This window comes from Cololabis saira, chromosome 9 (assembly GCF_033807715.1).
Source record: "Cololabis saira isolate AMF1-May2022 chromosome 9, fColSai1.1, whole genome shotgun sequence".
Taxonomy (NCBI): domain Eukaryota; kingdom Metazoa; phylum Chordata; class Actinopteri; order Beloniformes; family Belonidae; genus Cololabis; species Cololabis saira.
Window position 1 is genome coordinate 17,964,497 of NC_084595.1, and position 20,406 is coordinate 17,984,902.

Here is a 20,406-nt window from a genome sequence, read left to right on the forward strand (position 1 = left end):
ATCATGGATATTAAGGATCTTTGTTAGAATATTTCGTCTCGTTTTGGTCAACGAAAATGAAGACACATTTTAGCAGTTTTTATTTTGTAATCTACATTTTAGTCTCATTTTTATTCCTCTACGATATTGCATTATATATTTAATTATCGTTATGGTTACCAGCATTTTCGTTTCCTCTCGTCTTGGTAAAGGTTCGTTGACGACGATTATTTAGTCATAATCTTCTTTGATGAAAGCAACTTTACTGCAGACTTAGCAGTTGTGGTTTGTGGGAAATGTGACGGTATCAGTGTGTAAGTTGGTGTAGGTCTGCGTTCAGCTGTGTTATTTGTTTATTCTGAATTTCTCCATATGAAGGTTTTACGGGTAATTTTAAAGCATGTTATTGTCATCCTAAAGCCGTGACCACGTCAGAGCTGGAGGCGTTGATGGGGCTGCAGCTCCATGTTTGGACCAAACGCTCCTTCAGCTCTGTGTTGTGTCACACCATAGTATCCGGACTCCTTCAGCTGACTCTGACTCTGTTTTTCTGTCCTTCTGTACTTTCAGACAGTAACCTCCGCCTGTTCGTCAGCAGGGATGGAACCACTGCACTCAGCGGCATCAGGCTGGGGAACAGGTGAGTCTCACTTTCTGTGTCTGTACCACTTCCTGTTTCAGCGCTGACACACGCGCGCAGCGGCGCCGTCTGTGCGGTTTGCTGCAGAGACACCGTTGGTGTCTGTATGTCGCTCTCACTTCCTCCCCCCCCACAGGAGTTGGGATGCAAAACTTCTCATTTACGAAGAAGTTAAAGCACAACTCCAAGTGCTCTCTTAACCGGTCCCTTCCAGTTGTCTGAATGCACTCGGGGCGCTTAGTCAGCATTTCTCACACGTATACGGCGAGCCGTACTGAGGTCACCTCCGAAGGTTCAGTTCGCGTTTAGTCCTTGGAGCAGTGTTGGGAACATAAAGCCCTCCAGGTTCAGCTGTAATAATAATAATAATAATAATAATAATAATAATAAGCTTTATTTGTATAGCATCTTTCCAAACACAGTTACAAGGTGCTGTTACAAGAGCAGAATTAAAAGGCAGAATCCAATAAAATGACAAAAATATAAAAACATAAGAACATAGAAATAAAATAAAAGATTAGAAAATAATAACATTGGATATTATAGAGTAAATTATTAGATGTTAAGTAAAAGCACATTTAAAAAAGTGTGTTTTTAAAAGAGATTTAAAAATGGACGAGATGTGGCTCGCCTGATCTCCTCCGGCAGGTCATTCCAGAGCAACGGGGCCCTGATAGCAAAGGCCTGGTCGCCCTTAGTTTTTAGTCGAGATCTTGGAATCTCTAATAGGGACACGCCGGAGGATCTCAGGCTACACCTTGGCTCGTATGGGACTAAGCTGTACTCTGGTCCATGGATGGATGGCTGGATGGATGGATGAGCTTTATTTCAGACTCTTCAGTCCATCAGGATTGATGTTGGTGTGACGTTGACAGATGAAATGACAGATGGCAAATGAAGGAGGAGTGTTGAGGTGTTGCTGACAGAAAAGGAAACAACAGCATCTAAAAGACTGTGGATGCCTGCGCCTTTGTTGTCCCCCTTGATGTGAAAGCAGATTTTATACGGGAGCTCATGTTGCAACATAATCTCCTCCCCATCTGTGCGTATGAAGAAATGGGTCCCAAACATTTGTTCTCGTTTTTCTTCCTCAAAGTTTTTTTCTTCTAATTTTAATAACTCAGAGAAAAAGGTGAAGGATTTTTGTACTGTTCGGGATTGTCGATGGAATTCTTTCATCCTCAGTTTGTCAGTACCTCAGAAACTAAGATGAAACTAAAACGAACCAACCAAAAAAAAAAATACTAAAAACTATAAAACCTATAACTAAAAAGGTTGAAAAGTGAGCAATAAAAGGTGAAGCTGTGCAATGATTGCATAAACATATGACTCTTGTCCCTCTTGACTCCTTTCAGGGTGTCTGCCTCCGGCTACGAGCCCGTGGTGATAGAGAGCCATTAAGCCAGGCAGCAGCAGTGGACGACACGTTGACCCGTGCATCGCCCCATCGTCCGTCTGTCCGGGTCTGTACGCAAGCTTCAGCTGGTCTGATGCCGGGAGAGGAAAAGCCGTCAGTTTGCACTTTACGTGAAGCCTGTTGCAGCGCCTGCCTGCAACGCCGTTTGTTAACGTGGAGGGCGACTCCGCGTGAAGGCACAAAATAACTCCATCTCGCTTGTGTTGCGGTTAAAACAGGAGGTTTGCCACTTCTGGCCCCCAAAATCATCTATTTATCCCCAGCAATTTGGTAAAAGTGAAACTCACTGCTCTGGTTGAAGGTGATCATCTTCATAAGACTGTTTAAATTATCGATTGGTTTACTTTGGAGACACTTTATTTCCCAGAAAATGTAAATCTGAGAGAAGGTCAGTGAGCTGCTGTCACAAGGACATTTTTGTTTTCCAAAGTAAATGAGTTTTGCATCATTTATTCAACATATTTAACAGTTTCTATGAACAGTAAATTGCTAAATTAGTCCACAGAAACAATTATAAAACATTTTCCCTGTTTAGTTCATATTTAGATAAAAGTATCCATCCAGTTTCGTTAGTTGACCTCGCTGAACACACATTTTCATTAATCTCACGTGCACCAGCAGTGTATCACTCAGCTGTGTTTTAGACTAAAATGTTTTAAACAAACTACATTACAGAAACTACATGCGCTTCCGTGTGGTCAGATGTGGCAATGCTGCATAGACTGGCTTTAATGCATGACATTAAACAGTGTTGAAGATGAGTAGAAGCGATCCGCTTTAATACCAGCAGCGGCAGGAAGATGTTAAATCTCAGATGCATTGCAGATATGTTGGGGATGTGTGGATGATTCTGGATTTAATTTCCTGTTCTTATAACAAACTGACCAATTCATAAGCTTTACGGTTTACAGCCACACACATTTAAGAGTGAACGTAATCATCTGCTCTCATGTTGAAATTGTGTTGTTGTTTTTTTTTTTTTTCAAATATATGTTCATAAAATCTCTGTGGAATTAAATTGACACCTTCTTGTTCTCTCAAAAGTGCTGAGCAGTAATCCTGCTGGTTTGGATTTAAAATGATTGTGGCCTTCAGAGGCTCCGCCATCTCCACTGAAGCTCAGCAGCAGAACAGGATAAACTAACTGTGCAGTTTACATACTGGATGTGTTGCACAATAAATAAACACACGTTTGATGCGTAATGACGAATATTAAATGCATCACATCCAACACTTAATGTGATTTGAAAGTTTTTGGAAAACCACTGTGCAGAAATTTTTTTGTCTGAAATAGTTTTTCCCTGTTGATCGGGGGGAAACAGAACCACTGTGTGCCTGACGTTTCTCTTGAATGAGCCAAAAGCACATTGAAAACTGTGATAAGAGTGCTGGTGATGGTGAGGAGGGAAACGTTTGTTTTTGTTTTGTTGGTTTCTTTCCGTCAGCTTATCGCTAAGTTTACTAGAAGCCCAACTGTACACTCTTTGCATGCTCGAGTATTAAGCTCCAGCTGAGGCAAGGTTTTCTGCTGAGCCGAGTGAACACGTCGACGATTACGACTGATGTTCCTCAGCTGAGGTTTTTGTGTTCAGGTGCGATAAGGAGGGGGTTCTGTGACAGCTGCAACTGTAAAAGTCTTTGTTGCCCCCTGGTGGGGGAACGACATGCGCTCCAGCCTCGCTGGTGTTTCCAATGAGCCTTATTTTGATTCAGTTTACTGATTACTGGAATAAAAAAAAGAAAAGAAAAGCACCACTGAGGCAGGAAAAATGTGGAGTTTTCACCCCGAACAGAGGAATCATGCAGAAACCAGCTGGCTGGTTTTTGTTGCTCTGCAAGTATTGTTCACAAAAAGAGCATCTTTTGTTTTAATCCTGCAAGGGCCACAAAGTTACGCGTCATGTGTATGTTTTCTTTTTTTTTTCTCTTTAAGAGCATGCTGATTTATCTGGAAATAAGAAGTAAAAACAGTGTCCCTTTCACAAACCTCTTTATGCCCTGATAGATTAAATAAATTGATTGACAGAACCAGTTATAAATATTATACTTTTACTGAACGTTTTTTTTTTACATTTTTGCTTATCAAAGCAAATAATTTAGACTCAAACTCGTTAAACATTGCAAAAACCTTAAAAGAACAATAAAAAACATGTTTAAGACTCGTGTTTCAATTTGGACTCTTCTATGAAGAATGTCCTTTTTTTTTTTTAAGCGACTTCACCTGTAAACTTGAGTTGTAGTTAGATATTTGTTGAGTGAGGCAGCAGTTTTGTCCCTCGCTGCTTCACATCTTCATCACGCCGAGCTGCTGATCCCAGCTCTTCATACGACTGTCTTTTTCACAGTCCATCCGCAGCGACCCGTTTATTGATCGCATGCTTGGTAAAACTCACCTCTTGGGATGAACCACTGAATTTGGCTCGACATCGCCACGGTCTTTTGTATTATTTTAAATCATTTATTTAAACTTTTTTTGGGGGTCTGGAGGTTGTTATAAGCTATGCACAGAACTCGCCTCTTTGAGCTTGTTTTTTTCTTTTTAGTGATTCTAACAAATGATTCTATTGTAAGAAAGCTAGTTTGAGCTAAATTTATAGAAGATAAATATAGTTAATGTGTATTTTTTTCTGGTATATTTGTGCAGAAATTACTTATAAACAATAAAGTATTCAGAGTTTCTCTCTAGTGTGTGTGTTTGTGTTTTTTTGTTTGTTTTTTTTAAATAATCTGCAGTAATAATTGAGATGTGAGTTTCGTGACGCCATGTTTTGAGCATTTATTGATTACACGCCATGTTTACTTCTATTAATTACAGCAACTTCAGCGCTGCTACGCTATGTTAAAATTCTTGCCCTCAACATTATTATCTTAGTCTTTCAATTGAAGTTGTGGGTGTGGATCTTAATTTTGCGGCTGCAGAAGATTACTATTCTAGTTGTGGTCCAGATGCTGCAGATGAGGCTGTTTGACAGAAGGACTAGTCTACTAAGACAAGGCAAGTTTATTTGTATAGCACAATTCAACACAAGGTAATTCAAAGTGCTTTACATCAACATTAAAAGCGGCAAGACACACTTAAAACATAAATAAGTATTTAATTTAAGAGTATGCTTAAATAACAAATAAAATGATAAGAAAAGAGGTAAAATAATAAAAAGCACAAGTTGTTTAAAATAAGGACAGTAGAATAGAGCAGGTAAGTATTTAATTTAGTAGTACGCTTCAGTAAACAGTAATGTTTTTAGGCCTGATTTAAAGGAGCTGACAGTTGGGGCAGACATCGGGTAAGGTAAAGGTAATGTGCTAAATTCAGAGTTGATTATTTAGATTTATAAAGTGTGAAGGATAGATAAAAAGTGTAGGATATTCTCTTGATGAGAACAATCCTACTTTTTGTAGTGGCTTTTTTTTTTTCTTTTTTTTTTTTTAAGTTAAAGCCACACTAGCAATACCACTTCTGACCACATGGGGGTGTGCAAGATCTGTTCACGAAAGAGCCAGTGACAATACTGTGTTTATAAATGGGGACTATCCGGCACATCTAGTGATGACATTACCTTTACCATCTAAAAGTGCTTCATTGCCTCTCACATGGCTGACTATGAATGTGATGTGCCGTGGTCAGAAATGGGATTGCTGCATAGAGGGACTTCAACATTACAAGTAAGCATTAAAAAAAACTTCTCAAGTAGAGTCACAGGTACAGGGGAACTAGGATATATGTTTTTGTGGGGAAAGAATATTAAAAATGGAATTAAATCTAACTAAAGGAGGACCGATGCCAGACAGAACTTAGTTTTTGTACAAATATTCAAGCTGATGCTCGATTGGGTCAGGACTTATTTTGTCCAAGTTTTTGCATCTTCATTGGAGTTTAGTATTGTAAGAAGTATTATATATTGAGGACAATATTTCAGTCAGGCCTGGAGAAAAGTCTGAGAGTACATGGACTGATGATGGCGCTGTTGTCTTTTTTTTCTCTCTCTCTCTCTTCATCCAAACATTATCACAGTTATCCTGACTGACTGGGGATGAGGTATTTGATAGAGAGGGGAAAAATAAAGTCAGTCTTGTGTATTAAAAACACAATAACCTAAAGGCTAAAGCCACATTACAGCCGTTGCTGGATGTTGTCAGAGTATAGAGAATAGAGTTTGATCATTTTATGGAAGTCAATAGATAAGTAACTAAACATAATATGGGGTATTTTTGTAATGCAACCTCAACACATATCAATTACCCACTGTTATCAGACTATAATGGAAATATGAAAAATTGTTACTATATTATAAAAACTTCCGTTGGAGATTTTAGTACCGTTGTATTAATCTGATCAAGAAATATCCAGATATTTTTCTCCGCTGATGTTTTGGCCTAAATGCATATTTTGCTGTCAGTTTCAGTATTAGTTGTCACCAACAGCCGTTTATTTCTGGTCTTGAGCCATTCTTACATTATGGGTTTACCAAACTGAATTAATGGAACATGGTAGTTCCCCTTCTTTTCTTTTTAGATGTGGATGTGGATTATATTTATTAATGGCATCAACAGGATGTAATGTGGTGTTTTTGAATACTAATATTTCTAGCTGCTCACATGAACATGCTGGCTGCCTTTGGTCAGCCGAGTGCAGCCGATAAACGCTGAGTTTTATTTGTGATCTGAAAACACTTTGGCTTTTCTAAAAGTTTGATCCGTCAGCAGTGTTTGAGCAGCGTGAGGTCAAGAGGTCCTCTGGTGGATTTAAAATACCAAGCTGAGAATCTGTAAAAAGAAATGATTACATCCAACCAATAAACCTTGTAGTCAAATCTGGAGTTTCCAAAAACCAGGTAAGTTGAGTATAAATGATGTTTAGAGAAACTAATTAGTGATGGATGGATAGATGATCACTTTTCTTTTGATTTCAGACATGGAGGTGAGAGTTGGCAGATCATTTCAGGACCCTTCCACCTGATGCATGCTGGGACTCGCGGTTAATCTGAGACGCATGACTGCAACCGCTGAAGCTCTGCCAGTTCTTTGAGGTTAAGACCACCTTGATGGGAACGAGTGTAAAGTTATATAAGTAATAGGTTCGGTTTTTGTTTTCTGCCCATGTGCAACATGGTGCAGCACAATACCAGACTCAACTCTCACGTCTGTGTTTGAGGCTCTTTATTCCAGCTGCTGCAATGATTTCAAATGAAAACCTACGTGCAGCCTACCAACACCACTCTGAGAGGGAAGAATTGATGTTTATAACAATGTAAGAGAGATAATGTGATGCAAATGTGTGCCCTTGGGTTTCAGGGTGCAACAGTCAGCAAAACAAGAACTCAAAAGTTTTGCTTTTGTTTCATTTTAGGCCAAATCTACTTCTCTTTGCTGCCGTTGTGCTGGTGGCTCATGCATGGAAGACTTGTGGTTGACACCTTTTCAAATGATGATGATTTCAGCATCTATTATATTGAAATTTCTGATCTCAACAGAGTCAACGTAGGACACTTTCTCATATCTGTGGTGTCTAGGCCTACATGTTAACAGTTCTGAGCAACCGTAGCACTCGGTTACGGTAAAATGAGACGTGACTTTTCAGGTGGTTGGGAGTTTGATCAACGGCACTTTTCAGAAAATGTTTTCAATGTGGAAAAAGTGACACACTTCATAGTTTGAGCCTCTCCATCAACAGGCTGTAAATATCCACATGTACAGAAACTTGTGGGTTTCATATAATGAACGAGGAGAAGAGCAGGGACTGGAGGAACCGTAGACATGCAGGTAACTCGGAGGAGATATGTCAGTTTCCACATCAGGGAAGTTTCTAGTTTACTTTTCTTATTAGATGCAATAAATGAAAAATTTCGATTGCAAAACTTGTGGCTAAAAATGAAGAGTGCAGTGGGACCACGTCATATCGTGGTCAGATGAGTCGGTATTCCAGATGGGTTTTTTGGTATTTAGCTAGCTTTAACCACAGTAATTATTTATTGCCTTTATTTAACCATGTTGGTTCCGTTGAGACACAATGACCTCTTTTCCAAGGGAAGCCTGGCCGAGACAGCAGCATAAAAAAATTGCAACAATTACAAAACACCCAGGAATCACACAGGAACACAAATAAAATAACTTACAGAATAAAAGCAAGAGGTCTAAGGCTCAAGATTCACATTAGAACAAGAACTGGTTCGGTATGAAGCTGCTCCAATTTCTTTCACACGGGTTTTCAGAGATACAAGGTTGATGAGCTCCTTTAACTTTTTTTTTTTAGAGTTTTCTGCAATTTTCTCCAAGTGGCAGGCGCAGCGTACTTAAAGCAGTGCTTACCAGTAAGGGAGTGAACAGTTTGGGCTCAGAGAATGATTGAACTCGTATTTAAAGTGCAAAAACAGTGTCTTGAGTCTATTTCAGACATGTTTAATGCGGTGGATTGAAGACAGGAGATGGCACAAGCTGCACAGTTCCTGGTTCCACTCTCGGCAGGAGTCGTTCTGTGTGGAGGGCGTACTTTCTCCCTGTGCTTGTGCGGGTTATCTCCCCCCCGCAGTCATAAAACATGTACGTTAGGTTGATTGCATGGTTTAAACTGCTCTTAGGAGTGAGCGTGGATGGTTGGTTGGATATACGTGGCCCAGCTGGTGACCTGGTGTACCCCTGCCTTAATCTGCAGCACACCCCCGTACCCTATCCAGGCTGCAGGGGATTAAGTGGGTGTATATTCATATATCATGGATGGAGATGTCACAAACTCAATATATCACGTGGGAGTGGGCAGCTATGGTCAGAGATCCCGTGGGAGCAGGAGTAAGAAAACAGACACTTTATTCCTTTTTAATCCTTTATACTTGTTTATACACTGTATTTCAGTATCATGTATATAGAAATTGAAATAATATTGAGTAACTGACTAGATAAAGCATCAATCATGAGCAAAGTTTACCAGTTCACGTTAACTAATTTTGACTGGAACCAGTCAGTGAACCTGGAACTCACCCGTCACCAGTGTAGAAGATTTAGGCCATAAAAAGTCTTCCTTGTTGTCATGATCTTGAGACATCTGAGATGCACCATCACAGAACAGACATGTGTTTTAGTTAGATAATTACTCCAGACCCCCCCCCCCCCCCCCCCCCCCCCTTTTTTTATTTAATAAAGAAGTGGGAGCTGAGTGCACAAACTCAGAAAGGCCCATCCAGACTGTTGTTACAACCTGCATCAGTGCCTTTGGGAAAAGTCCTGTACACTTCTGTGACGGCAGCATTAATGCAGAAAAGCTGCTGGGATTTAAGAGCAACACATGGTGCTTTCAAGAGAACATCTAATGTCTTGCATAGAAATAAGAGTCAAAGCAAATGTAGGCATCACTGCATTTTTTGTTATGCATTTTATTTGTAATATCACCCCAACTTTCTCCCTTCTGGCATTGTGTATTGTGAGATTCATCACAACGGTTTCTCAAAAATGAATATATGAAGGCAAAATATTTTGTCAAAACACTCAAAACACAACCCTGTCAGTCCGTCTGGGGTCACCTATGTTTGAAAATATACTGGTAAAATATTAATAAAGTACCATAAATCAGCTAATAATGTGTCTATGTCTAATGTTTTAGGAAATCTGACTTGTTTTTGGCTTCTTACTTATTTATTTTCAGTTGGAAGATTAAAATTCTGCTTTCCCATTGGTCCTTGACTGCACCGTCGGCAAAGCCGCAAACATCAGTGAAAGTCTTGCTGGTGAAACTAGAAAGATAATTTAAAAGTTCAGTTTTGATCAAACAAGGGAATATGAATGTTTTTAATGTTAACATGAAAATAAAAATAAATAAATTTAAAAAACAAGGATACAAGCTCGGAAGCACCTACACATGCTTTGTGTTTTCTAGCTTCCTTTCAGCAGAATTGCGGTGGGAGGGCAGATGTGATCTGATTTCAGAGTCGGGAAATTTAAATACAGTGGTTTCCTTTATTGGAACACAGAAGACTTTCACCTCAGGGGTATAATGTAGAGATGCCAGTTATGGGGTTATTTTTACTGGGTCTGCGCTTCCTGTGAGGAAGTGCGCTCCGTCTCGATAATCTGCTGCGTCTGTTTTCTCTGCTTTGATTCTGCAACTTAACGCTCCTTATAGAAGAAACTTCCGTCTTATCTTGAAATGGAAGAGGAACCTAAGAAGGTGAAATTCTTTGAGTTTATTTTAAAACCACGCAATTGACTTGGATGGTTTCACAACTGTCTAAAATACTAAAGGACTGATGATCAAGAGGTCCCACAGTGCCTGAGGCTTTTACTTCATAACAAGATTCATATCATCTTAACATTTTAATGAAAATGTAAAAAAAAATGCAGGCTATATATAAGACAAGATTTCCAGCTGCAAATTACAAGAAAACTATAAAGTATAAACACTATAAACAACTAAAAGAAAGCATATACATTTGTAAACATGACAAAAATATAAATGTTACAGTACCGGCACAGAAACTGAGATGATTGTGTTTTACACTGGTTGCTGTTTAGTGATCGGCAGTGATCAGGCGATCTGTAATCACATTTATTTATTAACATTTAACCCCAATCCACTGACAGCACAGTTTTAGCTCCAGCTTCACTTTACCGTACCACTGGTACACAGATTTACAAGCAGTTATACCAACACCACCCACTTCCCCCCATCCACCCCCAGATTACTGGCATCAGCGGTTTCATACTTCCATTATCATCTCTTAATTATTACTGCACATATACAAATGTGTGTGTGTGTGTGTGTGTGTGTGTGTGTGTGTGTGTGTGTGTGTGTGTGTGTGTGTGTCTGTTGCCCATGAAATTTTGATGCCACACAGCACACAATTATTTCTGGTGTTCTTGAGTTTTATTTCAAACCACGCTGGCAGCAGGTCAGTTTTCCACTCTTCCTAATCTTCTAAAGAACAAGCGGTTACGCAGTCTTTGCCACTGTCTTTTGCAACAAAGATTTCTCAGAGAATGAAACAAATGAACCAACTTGACTCCTATAGCTTGGAATACATGTCAGCCACCTTTGCATCCCAAACCTTCTCCGTCCTCTACAACACACCTGTGAAACCTACCATCCATCTTCGCCTCCTCCTGTATCCTGGCTCCACCACTCCGACTCCTAACTCTTAAACACTGTTTATAATCTCTCCAAATGCTGCTCAAACGTTTCTGAAATCACCAAGATGTCATCTAGATCAGTGTTTCCCAACCCTGGTCCTCGAGGCCCACTGTCCTGCATGTTTTAGATGTTACTCTGTTTCAGCACACCGTGATACAAGTGGCTGTGTCATCAACAGAACTGTGCAGGCCTTGATGACAAGCTAATTAGGACCATTAATCAGGTGTGATGATGAAGGGAAACATCTAAAACATGCAGGACAGTGGGCCTGTCCTGCATGCAGGGTTAGGAAACACTGATCTAGATAGACCAGCAGTCTGTTACATTTACTGCATGAAGAATATTGAAAGCCTCTCGGGTTTAAATCCAGTCTACCTTGCAGTGTGAACTCAGTGTGTATTATGTCTCTGCATGTTTCAAAGATATTCATCCCTATGACACCTGGATCAGAGTAAGTGGGCACAATCTTTGACCATCAGGAACCCTCCCTCATGAACAGTCAGACCGTTTACTTCTATATCAAGATCTACATAGTCGTATAGGACGGTCTAGATCAGTGGTTCCCAACCTTTTTTCCTTGGAGCCCCCCTTACTTGTGTCTAAGACCTGCTGGGCCCCCCGACCCGTACGTACTAGCACCAAAAGAGTAAAGTGATTCGTTACAAATCTTTAATTGAAAAAATGAACATTATGTTTTTGTGATACATTTCTCTTTGGTTTACCATGTATACATATGACTTTGTCTTTCTCACCTTCATTTTGTGTCACCAATGTATAAAATACGCACAGAAAATAATTGCAAGGACATAAAATAATTTCAGAAAAATGTCTCTTTTAATATGAGCGCAAACATTTTAAAAATTTTTCCTTTGACAACCTGTTGGAGTAGTAGTATGATTAAATGTTGAATAATGATATAATAATAAGTTAAGTTTTTATCCTGCTAAATAACTTAGAAATATATTTTGGTAATTTTAAAATACTACGTGGGTTTATACAGACTTGGATTACAGTATTCCATTAGGTGTGTTATTTTTTATTTATTTAACATTCGCAAATATAATTTTTTACAACTGCATATCCTCAAAGCAGACAAAGTTTTGCGCCCCCCCCCAGAGATCTCTGGCGCCCCCCCAGGGGGGGCCCGGACCCCAGGTTGGGAGACACTGGTCTAGATCACGGCTTAGGCTCATGTACGGGCTGTTAAGGGGTGCGTCTACTCAGTTCACTTACAGCACTCGTAGGTCAGCAAGTGTAATGCCTAAATCTGCTTCCCCCTGATGAGTAATTGCTTTTTGAACATCTTATGTAATCAGTTGGCTACTGCTGGCCTGAACTTGACTGCTCTTTACAACTCTGGGACGGAGGGGACCGACCTTCCTCTGTTTCCCACAGGAGGGCTTCGCAACCATCTTTCTAACTTCACTTTTGAGAGCGGAATCCTTTAAACCTTCTACGAACTGATCCCATTTTCTTAGTAGGTGTTACATTTGCATATTGCTTCTCTACAGAGCTTGAAATCTGGGACAGTGCATGGAAATAGTGATGGAGGTCTTCTCCCTCAGCTTATTTACGGCTGTAAACGATCTGCAAAAGCTGCGCTTTTGCATCTTTGTTATCTTAGCTGTGTGCTTTAGGGTCATTGTCTTGTTGGAAGGTGAAACTTCGGCCCAGTCTGAGGTCCGGAGCATTCTGGAAGAGGTTTCCTGCCAGGATATCTCTGACATCGCCCTACTGCATCTCTGAAGCTGAGCCACAGTGATCTTTGGGTTCTTCTTTACCTCTCTCACCTTCTTGCATTTATGGATTATGGAGGCCCCAGTGCTCTTAGGAACCTTGAGTGCTGCAGACGTTCTTTTGTAACCTTGGCCAGATCTGAACCTTACCACAATTCTGTCTCTGCGCTCCCTGGGCAGGTCCTTCAACCTCCTGATTCTCATTTGCTCTGACATGCACTGTGAGCTGTAATGTCTTATATAGACAGGTGTGTGCATTTCCTAATCAAGTCCAATCAGTTTAATTAAATGCATCTGGGCTCCAATGAAGAAGCAGAACCATTTCAAGGAGGATCAGATGAAATGGACAGCATGTGAGTCAACTTCTTTGATCTTAGCAAATGGCTGCAATGAAACAAAGAGGGAAAAATTTAAAGGGGTGTGTGTGTGTGTGTGTGTGTGTGTGTGTGTGTGTGTGTGTGTGTGTGTGTGTGTGTGTGTGTGTGTGTGTGTGTGTGTGTGTGTGTGTGTGTGTGTGTGTGTGTGTGTGTGTGTGTGTGTGTGTGTGTGTGTGTGTAAAAAATGGGTGTATATGTACATCGCTTCTCATCTTACGTCCTACCTCCGCAGATATTGATTTTTACTTGTCAGTAGCGCTCCAGAATTGCTGGATTTATATGCAGTTTGTCCTTTGAGAGAAAGGGTCTCGAACCCTAGCTCCCTGGTATCATCCCTGGTATGGTAAAGGAAAGATTTGTATGTTTTTTGAGTAAGGAATTGAAACGCAGAACTGGAAATCGACGACACTTTTTTAAATTGGAAACAAAGTGTGATTAAAATAAAGTTACTCAATGAAAACAGTTTTGTACATTTGCATTTATTGCACACGTCACAACAAGTAAAACTGGCAACCGGTGGTCTGCAAAAGGGACACTACAATTAAGTCAAAAAACTGTTTGCTTCCTGCCATCCAGCAAAAGGGACACTACAGTAACCTTGCGTGATTTTTGTCAGCAGCAGCAGGGATTGGAGACCACAAGATTAAGTTGACACTACTGTCATTTAGCAGACGCTCTTATCCAAAGCGACTTACAGTACATCTGAGAGAACAAACACAACATTTCGCCAGGGGAGCAATTAGGGTTTAGGGCCTTGCTCAAGGGCCCAAAGTGGTTCATCTTGTTTGCCATTCCAGGGCTTGAACCTGGGGCCTCAAGGTTCCTTGGACACTAGGAAGGACACTTCCTACAATTAATCAATAACTTATTTAGACATGAAAAATGTTAGGAAGAGGATTAGGGCCCATGAAGAAAAAAAAAGTTAATATTCTGACTTTTTTCAGAAACTAAAGAAACAAAAAAAATGTAGGGAGGATTGTTTTTCTTATTTTAAAAAAAAGTCAGAATTCGGATAAAAATATTTTTTTCTCTGAATAATAATAAAAAAAAAAAGTCCTGTCATGGGCCGGGTCTCAGTCAGTGTTCTTGTCATCAGTCGCAACCAGACTATTGTCTAAACTTACGCATCTAGACTAGTGCAATCAAAATCCCCAGGTGTATTCTTGCTTTGCTCATTTCTATCAGAGATGCAGCCAACAGATTTGTTAGACGTTAGAGGGCCAAATACTGGGCCTGGATGGTTTCAGCTGGGGGCATTTATGGAGGCTATCGCCCTCATGCAGGCAGCGCAGGTTCAAATCCCGGCCTGTAAGTCTTCCCCCCTTTCTCGATACCAATTTCCTGTCCAACGACTTTGAATAAAGGCCACTACTGCCTAAAAACATTGACATGGCCAACAAATCCTAGTTTGTCTTTCACATGAAATGAGTGAGCAGAAGTAACGGCTGAGAAACTTCACAGCTTTGAAATACTGGTGTTAATGTAAGACAGAAAGGTGTTTTGATGCAAGAAGTTCTGTCTTCTCACTTCAAAACTGTGTTTGATCCATCGATACAGAGCTTATATGAAAGCAAGTGAGCTGAGCTGTGACATCTACGAGTACGCCGCCGTTCCAGTGGCAGAAATCTGGAAACGTGGTCTCTGACTCGAACCTGCCAAGTATAAACCAAGTCCGGACTTGGAGTACTTGATATCGAGAAACAAGTATCTTTTTGCTCATAATAAGAGACTTTGCTCCAGTTTCTGATGCTATGTTCAAAGTGGAACTGAGTCAGTAAAGTTGAAAACTGGGGTCAGAGCTGCATTTATAATGTGTGTAGGTTTATATACATGATTTGGCTGACTCAGCATCTGATGAGCAGTTTAAATGTCTCGATTCTATTGAAATGGGAGGATACAAGAAAAGGGAGAAAAAAATCTGACCTTTTATACAAAGAAGTTAGCAGAATGAATGAAACTGCTGACGTTTCTGCACACCGCATGTACAGGGAAAGTCTCCACCACTACTGGTTCCTCTCATGTGGATCTCCACTACACATTTCCCTTTCTGTAGATTAATTTCTTTCATTTTCTTAAAGACACTTGCAGGGACGACAGTAAAATTGGAGCCCTAAACAACATTTTGATAAGTCATTTCAGCCATCATGCAATCCCCGCCCATATTAGTCCCTCAGCTCGGTATTGATAAAGCTTTCCACCCACCCTCCACTTCACACATCATGCAACCACCCGCATTCTCTCGGCATGCATGCACAGGTGAAAAGAGGCTGAAACCCTCGCTGGAAATGATCTCTGTTGCAGATTGCTCCTCTAATAGCTTTCCACTTGCACGTGCTGTCACTTTCACTGGGGGGGGGGGGTGTCCTAAACCCAATTCAGATTATTGCTCATCCCAATTCAATACTTGTAGCCTATCATAATAAACTAAGAAGGGGAGCCATATTTTGCGAAACTTCACCAGGGAGCCTCTCAGTTTTAAAGTGCCTTTTATTCCCGCAGCAGGGCGCTGCTCTGAGTGGCGACTGGTCAGATGTTGGTGGTCTATGACAGAAGCAAAGCATGTTGGCACAGCTGGCAGGCCGACCTGGCAAGTGCAGGTTTTTGCACGGGTGAAACGTTATCCTAATGCACAGATGTGCACCATGGAAGCAGCCGCTCTGCTCGCAGCAGCAACCACACCTCGTCAGCTTTCACACATTTCAAGGTTTAATAAAAAAGTTTCACATTTACAACCGAGTGGGGGTGACGCATATGTGTGTGAATGAGTCGGAGAGTGTCTCACTCCTCAGATGGTCTTGCTCTTAAGTGTTTGCATCCCTCCATGTTAATAAAAGCAAAGTAGTTCAAAAACAAACTTTGAGAATTATTATTGAGAAGATGAAATAGGAAATGGAAACTGCTGAATGTGATCGATGGCTTTTTTCTTATACATTGAGCTGACCCAGCAGAAGCACCTTAGTTAAAATGAGGATACTAACTACTTTATACATTGATTAGTAGTCAGAGCCAGGTAGCCTAGATGTTTAACAGGATTTGAATCGAAAGGAAATAATCTAAAACCAGTTACAATTAAATCTCAGCCAAGATCATTTTAGTTAAATGCATTACCAGAAATGGAAGTGATACGGACGTTTGTAAACCTAAACAGTGTTAAATGAATCAGTGATTTTGACTTATTTAATCCCCTTGAACATATTAGTTTAGCCGTAACAGCATCGTTGTTACTTCCCAACACAAGAGTTGGACAAAATGCAGCCGCCAAGGGACTTCCAGGATATTAATATACCAGAAAATATATCCCCAAATTGCAGTCCAAGATTCATAAAGCTTTTCAAAGATGCTGACAACAGTAATGTTGGAACCCCCCGAGGTTTCTTCCCTCTTAAAGGCAAGTTTACCTGCAACTGTTTGGCTTTCAGGTTCTTTCCCACTAGTGGAGTTTTTACCTGCCGTTGTTTATCTAATAGTTGCTCGGGGTCATGTTCTGGTTCCATGGAAAGATAGAGACCACTTTTGTTGTACTAGATGCTATAAAAACAAAAATGTTATTTTAATTCTCAAATGCTGCCATGCACGCACGAGATGCATTTATATAGACAGTGAAATCTATAAATTAGTCCTTTTTTTTTTAAATGTTTTTTTCGCTTCAGTTGCTGAATTGAAAATCGTTTAAAGGCAACGCTGGCAGGTCTCACGTTTAGGACTTGTACCTGCAGAGCTTCTGAGACATGTATCTTGAAGTCTGATTAAATTAATTAGAAAGACATGTGAGGGAGGTTTACATGCACAGCTGTGCATGCAAAATCCAGGCTGAAGCCCAGATACGGTCCGTTGACCCACGACAAGTTCTTTGGGGTTTTCCCGAAGTGATCCCAGAAGACAAGCATTTATTGTACATGAATCATCTGATCTAAATTTAATCTTGCATTTGATTTTCATATCTATATGTTAGAGTAGAAAGATTTCCCCTTAATGAATCTACCAGAAGAGGAAGTGGCGGTCACCCAGTGACCTCTGAGGCAAGCAGAGAAGTTCTGTTTTCCACATCGCTGCAGTTACCGGTACTCTCCAATATTTTGCCAAGCATCTGCCTGTTTCTAAGTCTGGCTGGGGACAACCAAAATGCTGTAAATCTACTTTACTTCTGTCCGGGACCAAACCTCCATCATTCTCTGTGAACCTGCCCGGGGCTATTTGCAGTTTATAAAACTGTACGTCACATTGTGACTGTAATTTTATTTATTAACTAACGAATTAAGTAACTAATCGATGTAGTTTTCCATGTTGGGCCTAATCTTCGTTCTCAGGTGCATGGATGGAGAACATCTGTCCATCTGTCCCCCACAGATGCTTTCAAAAGAGCGGTTTTCAACCCTTTTTCAAGCCTATTGCAAATAAGTGGAACAAACACGCCCCCAAAATGTCAATCAAAGCTCGTCGTGGCGTCCTGCTCCTTCTGCAGATCCTCACTGGAGGAGCTGCAGAGTCGCCAGCAAGCGTTGTTGCAGCAGAATAATCTATTTCAGTTGTGGTGTCAGTGGTGAAATCAGCAGTGAGCGCTGGATGCAGCCGAGGCTGGGTCAGAACCCGCTGCAGGATGCTCGGCTCAGCTTCACAGCAAAAGTGATGACTAATGAGGAAGTGATGTCATCCAGCCACGGCCCAGACTATACATGAGGCTAGGGCTGGGCGATATGGACATAAAGTCATATCTCGATATTTTCTAGCTAAATGGCGATACTCGATATATATCTCGATATTTTTTCTGTGCCTTAATTGGGGTTTCCCCCAAAGCATTATAGCATAGCATCTCTGTTAGCTTCATTTTTTTCTGAGGCAAACCCTTAAAAAAACAGTCAGTTTTAATACAAAGCCTCGTGCCAAATGTCACACAGGTACCTTTGTTAACAGAGGTCTGCACAATATCAAAATGTATAAAACAAATGAAATAAAAATAAACTGCCTGCATATATAGAATAAAAATGCTTCTTGAAGAAAATAAAACAAATATCCCTTTCCTGCATAACAATTAAATTAAAATACACTGTGCAATTAATACAATGTAGACAGTAACAGGCAGACTTTTCCACTGAGGTTGACAGTTGTGCAAATAACAAAACATTTGTGCAAATCTCAAATAAAACATTCAAGTCAATTTGTCACAAAATAAGCTATATCAAAATCAATAATAATAATAATAATACATTTTATTTATATAGCGCTTTTCAAGGCACTCAAAGACACTTTACATTGGTAACAAAACACATAGTACAATTAAAAGTCACAAGACAGTACATAAGGACACAACATGACACAGGACATTAATCACACATTAAAAGCAGTTCTGTAAAGGTGAGTTTTGAGGTGGGATTTGAATGCTGGAAGGTCTGTACAGTCAGGGATGTGTTTGGGGAGGGAGTTCCAGAGGGTGGGAGCAGCGATGGACAAGGCTCTGTCACCCCAGGTCCGGTGCTTGGTTCTGACTGGAGGGGACAGGAGGTTGGCGTCAGAGGAGCGGAGGCTGCGGGAGGGAGTGTAGCGGTGGACGGATGAATGGATGGATGGATGAATGGACGGATGGATTGATGGATGGATGGAGTTACAGTGCAGTACTGAAATTAACATTTCAATTAAAATTCAGACGAGTTTAAATAATTCAGTTAAAAGCATCCGTCAACAAGTTTGTTCCAGATCTGTGGAGCATAAAAGCTGAATGCTGCTTCTCCATATTTGGTTGTGGACCAGAAGACCTGAGAGGTCTCTATGGTTGCTATAGCAACAAGTCTCTGATGTATTTTGGTCCTAAACCATTCAGTGGTTTATAAACTTACAGAAGTATTTTAAAGTCTTTTCTCTGAGGTACCGTGAGCCGGTGTAAAGATCTCAGAACCGGAGCGATGTGGTCCACTCTCTTGGTTCTGGTGAGAACCCCGAAAGCAGCGTTCTGGGTCTGCTGTAGCTGTCTGATTGACTTTTTAGTCAGACCTGTGAAGACACCGTTGCAGTACTCAAGTTGACTGAAGATAAATGCATGGATGATGTTGGAACTATTGTAAATAAGTAATAAGTTATCATGCTTGCTATTAACAGAACATATGATGATTTGCTTACGCCTGTGACGCACTGATAAAACAATGCTGTGTTTAAGTAATTATAAGTGCTGCACAAGAAGTTTCCGGATATCAGCATAAAGCAGATATCTGCGGAGAAGAGGAAACTTCTTGTTGCTAAACAAATGAAAACAAGAACGAATCAATGCCTGACTCAATACCTGAATCCGCTGACTGCGACCACTGCCTTTCCCCCTCCCTTTAGGGGCGCAGTCAGCTCTGTAAACTAGGGTACACCCAGAGTAAATAAAAGCAAGGAAGCAGCAGAGACAAATTAGAGTATGTTGGAGATCTTACAAATCTCGACTGCTCTCCTTGCAAGTAAATTCTAATGGTGTTTGTGTCTTTCTTTGTCTCCAGAGAGTTTGATGATACAAATGTTACGTGCCTAAACCTAACAGATGAGTTTTCCAGGATCCTGCTAAGACATCGGTCCTTTGATCCTGGAGATGTTCTTCAGGTGACAGAAGGCCGACTTTGTAATTGTCTTAATGCGTCTCTGAAGGTTCAGGTCTGAGTCCATGGCTACACCCAGATTTCAAGCCTCATCAGTGGTTTGTAGCTGTAGTAGCTGAAGCTATGCTGGCCCTTAAACGTTCTTCTTTTGGTCCAAAAATAGCTGCTTCAGTTTCCACGCTTTGATTTGTGGCATGCATCTACTCTACCCTCGTACGGGCTCATTGTAATGTGAACCGCGTAAATGTCAATTTGTCAGAAAATGAAGCTGCCATGGATGTGAAATCTAAACTAAGCGACCCAGGATGTTAAACATGTTTATTTCTGCTGTAACGTGGAGGTCAGTGGAGAGCGTCTCACGTCTGGAGCCAGGCCCGAGTGGCCGGTGGAGGAGTTTTCTTACCTCCACAAAGGCTTTGGTCCAGAAGTCCAAGTGTTTGTGATGGATCACCAACCATCCGAGATTTGAATCTTATCTGAGTCCCACTTGGGCCAATCGTATAAGTGAACCCAAGCGGGCGTTTATGGAACCAGCAGCCATTTAATCAACAGAAGCCTGGTGTTTCGGCCGTTTAA

At 40.7% G+C, this 20,406-nt stretch overlaps 1 protein-coding gene across 1 annotated transcript in view; it reads left to right on the forward strand.

Annotated features, from left to right (window-relative positions):
* eeig1a (estrogen-induced osteoclastogenesis regulator 1a) overlaps positions 1–4,703 on the forward strand; it is a 35,013-nt gene extending 30,310 nt beyond the window's left edge. Inside the window, exons 11-12 of the mRNA XM_061730655.1 lie at positions 550–619; positions 1,975–4,703. Of these exons, the coding sequence (XP_061586639.1) occupies positions 550–619; positions 1,975–2,020 (116 nt within the window). The 3' untranslated portion in view covers positions 2,021–4,703. The remainder of the gene's footprint in view (positions 1–549; positions 620–1,974) is intronic.
* The last annotated feature ends 15,703 nt before the right edge of the window (positions 4,704–20,406 follow it).